The sequence below is a fragment of the Otolemur garnettii genome, unplaced genomic scaffold, assembly GCF_000181295.1.
Source record: "Otolemur garnettii isolate 467f Iridium unplaced genomic scaffold, OtoGar3 scaffold00010, whole genome shotgun sequence".
Classification (NCBI taxonomy): Eukaryota; Metazoa; Chordata; class Mammalia; order Primates; family Galagidae; genus Otolemur; species Otolemur garnettii.
The window spans coordinates 34,243,981-34,249,702 of record NW_003852405.1 but is presented as its reverse complement, the minus strand read 5'-3'; the positions used below and the strand labels follow the sequence as shown (position 1 = coordinate 34,249,702).

Genomic DNA, 5,722 nt, shown 5'->3' with positions numbered 1-5,722 from the left:
CTGCCGCACTGACACCAAGTTGGATTTCAGAGAAGGAGGCAGGAGGTGGAGACAGACCCCAAAGGAACCTGCCGCACTGACACCAAGTTGGATTTTACCTTTTTAGGTAATGAGGAAGCTTTACAGTGTCTTTAATTAAGGAACATTTCATAAATTTGCATTTAAAATTCAATATATCTTCAATATGTATGTGAAATAATTTTAGAAGCACACAAAAAGGGAGTCAGGAAGGAAGATTATTTGTAAGACTTTCTAAATAGTCTAGTTGAGAAATAAATATCTGAATTGTACTAGTGGCAATGTGAATAAAAAGGAATAATTATAAGACATTACTGAGACAGAAATGACCAGATACATTCTCTAATTAGGAAACAGAGTACAAAAAAGATATCAAAAATAACTCCTAGGTCTCTGACTGAATAGAGAATGATATTATTCATCAAAAGGGAGAAAACAGAAGAGTGAGCATGTTTGGAGGGAAAATAAGAAGTTTAGTTATCAATTAGGTGAATTATGAGGTACCTGGGAGACACATGTAATATCCATTAGGCATTTAAACAGATAGCTCTCCACTCAAGACTCTGTGGGATACGAATATATATTTCTGAATCATCAACCTATAAAAGGTAATTAAAGCTATGGGAATAGAAGAGATTATACTGGCAGTCTGTAAAAATGAGAACCACCTCAAGGCCATATCATATTTAAGAAGTGAAAACAGCGAAAGGAAAATGAAAACTGAGAAAGAACTAGCCAAGGTGCAGCCAAAAGGAAATGAACATTCCAGGAATTGAGTTACCAAATACTTCAGCAAAACTGAACAAAGAGAGAGTCGAAACAAGTACACTGCTTTTAGCAATGGACTCAAAATAGTATCATCTAAAACTCCAAACTTGTTTTCTTTTCCAAATTGGCAACACCATTACCCACTCTTCAAGCAAGCATCACTAACACTCATCTTTAAATCTTTCTTCTTCTTAATTCACTACATTCAAACTGTTAGCAAATTTGATAATTTCATTCTTGGAAATGTATGTCACAACTTCTCTTTCTTAATTATTCACTATATATCATTCACCTTAAATATTCACCTTGGATGAGGATCAGCAAAGATCCCCAATCTCTCACTTTTCAAATTCACCTTGCATACTAATGTGACCTTAGACATGTCATGTAATATCCACAAGCCTCAATTTTCTCATCTATAAAGTAAAGATATTACCTAATTTGGAAGATTATTTTAAGGACTTAATGATGAGAGCTGTAAAACACAATCCTAATATGTTGGCAATTAATACTCAATACATAACAGTCATCGATACACACTGTTGATGCCATTACGCACAGCACCTGGCAGTCTTAGTGACTGATACACGCTATATATAACAGCACTATCCACAGTACCTACAAGTTGCTAGCATTCATTAGGTGCTTGATAAATGTTTGAGGAAGGGAGGGAGGGAAAGGCAAAGTAAAAGAAATACGTGAGATTAATTCACTTAAATAATTTTTTGATCAAATCAATGCCTTGCTTAAAAATCTGTTGCTGACTGTGGCAAATCCTAAATTATCTCACCTTAATTTTAAGGCCCTCCATAAACTACTTTCTCATGCTCAATATGAGAAACTTTCACTACAATCAGATTGATCTTTCTCTTTCCCAAACAGATCATTCTTATATTCTTACCTCCCTGACTTTCCTCATTTATTTTTTGGCTGGGGCTGGGTTTGAACCCGCCATCTCTGGCATATGGGGCCAGTGCCCTATCCTTTTGAGCCACAGGCACTGCCCGACTTTCCTCATTTTGTTTTATCCACAAGGGATAACCCTTTTTCCCCCTCCTTTTCTAAGATCTTCATTGCTCAGCACCAGGAAGCTCTTTTTTTCTATAGTAGACATATAAGGTAATTAAAATCCAGTGAATAGATATGGTGGTAGAACAGTCTAATCTAATAGATATAAAAGGAGCCACAAGTGTAGTGAATGACAATGTGGGAAAATGAAATGATGAAAATCAGAGACAAAATAAAAACAAAGTGGCTACATCTCTAGTAGCTGGGCACAGTAGTGTGTGCCTATAGTTCTAGTTACTTGGGAGGCTAGGGCAGGAGGATCACTTGGAACCAGGAGTTCAAGACCAGCTTGTGCAACATAGCAAAACCCACCTGTAAAAATTTTTTTAATTATTACTTAATTTTTAAAAATCTGTAGTGGTTATTAATGACATATAAATACCAGAAAATCTTTTTCTTTGGTTTGCAGCAGGGAAAGGGAACAAAGGATAAAAATAATGATATGTTTTTTCAGCATGAAGATATGACATGACAGAAGGAAAATAACATTGTACTGTAAGAGGGAAAAAATGGAAAAAGAAAAGGTAGAAAAAGAAAAGGTAGGCAAAAGGCTAGATAAAGTAAATAACGGTGCAGACATAACTGAAAGGGGGTTAACATGACGGAGACAGAGATAGTCAGCAACATTCCAAGAGGCCAAGGAAATAAGACAACAGATGGGAACAGGCCAGCACAGATTCAACAAATTAAAACTACAGATTCGAACTAAAAGACGACGGAATTCATTAATCTAGGAGATAATCTGTAAGTTCTGAGCTGACTCAACAGACTGGTCAAGATGGAGATCTAATGACAGAAATATAAAAAATAAAAGAAAATAAAGAAATAAAATTTCCTTTCCCAATGGAAAGAAAATGAAAGCTTTAGGAATAAACCATCTCAATTATACCTTATACTCTTACAGAAATTACACTGAGGGTGGGCTAAAACCAGACATTTCTTTTTAACCTAGAAGAAAACTGGTAAGATAACATGCTCACCTCATGATGTATTCGCTGATAAACTTTTTGTTCATTGTCTAATACTACAAAAGATTCAGAGGGCGCTGCATCCCCATTGAAAATGAAGCTTAAATCCCCTCGTTGGCACTTCATGTCAGTAAAGTCTATGAGAGTTGTATCAAGCCTGTGAAAGATGGATAGATGAGAAACTGACAGACAATATTCTGATAAAACTTCATTAATAATTAAACAAGCTTTGTTTCTCCTGAACTAGGATCAAGATGCTAATACCATATTTTAAATTTGATAAGAGCACAATTCAAATAATTTATTAAAAAAGAATTTATATTCCATTTTACCTAAAATTCACTTTTTCTTTCTTTTTTTTTTTTTTGAGGCAGAGTCTCACTTTGTCACTCTCAGTAGAGTGCTGTAGTGTCACAGCTCACAGCAACCTCAAACCCTTGGGCTCAAACGAGTCTCTTGCCTCAGCCTCCCAAGTAGCTGGGACTACAGGCGCTCACCACAATGCCCAGCTACTTACAGGGGTCTCACTTTGGCTCAGGATGGTAAACTCATGAGCTCAGGCAATCTACCCACCTCAGCCACCCAGAGTGCTGGGATTACACGCATGAGCCACCACGCACAGCATAAAATTCACTTTTCTAAATATATATGTAGTTCATTAACCCAGTAAGAAAAAAATGTTTCCCCTTTCTTAAAGTATTTACCTTAGTATATACTTATTTCCTACCATTACTAAAGTTACCCAGTAAAAATAACTTCACCAGGGAAGGAGTGAAAAGGAAAGCAGACTTGTCCAGCACTCTTTGAAACTTTAATACCCAGTCACCAGTTCAGCAGAGTATTTAACACTGGTACAGCAATAGATGGGCCACATTCTTCGTTAACAACTGCCCTTTGACCTACATCCATGTCTTACACCTAACCATCTGCTACCAAACCTAACTTTATCCTTCAACTTGATAAACCATTTAACTCACTCCAAATTCTTGGCTTTCTGCTTGATTTCCCAGATTCAGACTAGCATTCTCTTCCCCAGCCGACACTGCCACCGCCTGAAAACCTTATAAATCATTCTGCATCAAATACTCATGGATTCACACACTTGTGTATTTATTTGTGGTTTTTGGTAACCTGAACCTGGCATGGTCTAGCCCAATGGGCTGCTCTCAAATAATATTCCACGAATCATTACTTGCTGAAATTAAGGAAAATACTGAAATAGAAAAGTTTCCAAGTGCCCTGAAGTGCTTCAATCTTGCACAAAGCTTTATAGATTACCAGTTCAGGATCAATCTAGTCAGTTCAAAACACATAGTTCTTAATCCAAGACACTGGTTAGCCCAGCTGTCAAGAGATACTGGTTATACCCCTGGGAAGCTCCTTAAGTCTTTGTGAGAGATCTACCTTGGCTACTGGATTTCTAATGTACGTAGATAGGAACTCATTATTTTGCAGGTTGTCAGTTATCACAGACAAGGCAAAGTGAGATATCATTCTTGGTTTCCCTATATAAGAAAAGCTGAGAAATGTAACGTACCTTATATGATGCATCAAAAGAATAACTAGGGTTACATATAATTTATCACCAAAATTAGTATCATTAAAAATTAAAGAATTCTTTAAAATTTAAATAAAAGTGATACTCCAGGGAAATGGAGGTAAACCAGAGCAAAGAGGGAAGTATGATACAAGGTAAAGAGATGGTCTGAGCCACATAAAATACACATATACTCAAAATGAAATCAGGAAGCCCCAACAAAGGCAGCTCACCAACTTCTAGGAGTGAACCGTGCCTGTCGCTGTATAGCTGAATACTAACTCCATTCTCAGTAGCCTGCTCCATATGCTACTAAACAAGTCCTATCATTGCTTGAGCAATGGCCTAGAGAAAATAGTATCATTAAAAGGGGCTCATCTCCTATCTCTGTAAGAGGTGGCCTCCTGATAATATGGAAAAGGAACAGATCATTATATACACACACACATATGGACTATTTGGGCTCCAAGCTTCATTTATTAGGAAACTCTCTGTTCCACATAAAAGAAGAAATGGGCCAAATGCAATCTCATGCCACCATTCCCTTCTCGTCCTTCCTAGATGATGACAGTAGCAGTGGGCTGCCATGAATGGGGATAAAAATGGTGAGGAAAGAGATGCACAGAAGGACAAAGAAAAAGATGGAGATGGTGACATTTGAGATCTTGTATCTTACAAAACCTAAAATCAGTCATACAAAACTTCCTGCTTATATAATCTCATGTAGTCAATTTTTATTTCATCTATATTTTTATTTGCAATAGGACTATCCACTTTTTGTAATATCATCAACATTTTAGACAGCCTACTAAGATATTATAAGGCCTACTAAAATGTATTACATGAGCCTCATAATTGATAAAATGATTACTGTGATGGTATTTTAAAGTATTAACTAATCATTGGCTTTAAGTCTATGAGCCTAAATATTTTTTATTTTTGCTATATAATTAGATATAAAGAACAAAAAGTTATTTATCCAAATGCAAAGATGTGAATAGAAAATACTCTTTGTAAGATATAAGCTTGAAAAATGCTAAACCACACCAATAGGACTTGCCTTAAGTTAGAAAAAGTCTAACATGAAACAGTTTTCAGGGATCATTTCCCTTAGTGAATATGGATTACCTCTTAATTATTAATATTTACAGTGAAAATATTAGTACTTTCAATAATAGTTTTGTGTTTACCCTTTCCTATTTTTACTAAAGCACTACACTTCCTCTTTGATACCAGAGAAGATATTTCTTTTTTTTTTTTTTTCAATTTTTTTTGGCTAGGCTGGGTTTGAACCCACCACCTCTGGCATATGGGGCCGGTGCCCTACTCCTTGAGCCACAGGTGCCGCCCCAGAGAAGATATT

At 36.2% G+C, this 5,722-nt stretch overlaps 1 protein-coding gene across 3 annotated transcripts in view; it reads right to left on the bottom strand.

Moving 5' to 3' along the window:
* Positions 1-5,722, bottom strand: part of ANKRD13C (ankyrin repeat domain 13C) — a 52,620-nt gene that overhangs the window by 26,303 nt on the left and 20,595 nt on the right. For all 3 annotated transcript variants that reach the window (XM_023509894.1, XM_023509896.1, XM_023509895.1), the window contains one exon: positions 2,835-2,979. In XM_023509894.1, coding sequence (XP_023365662.1) covers positions 2,835-2,979 — 145 coding nt within the window. The remainder of the gene's footprint in view (positions 1-2,834; positions 2,980-5,722) is intronic.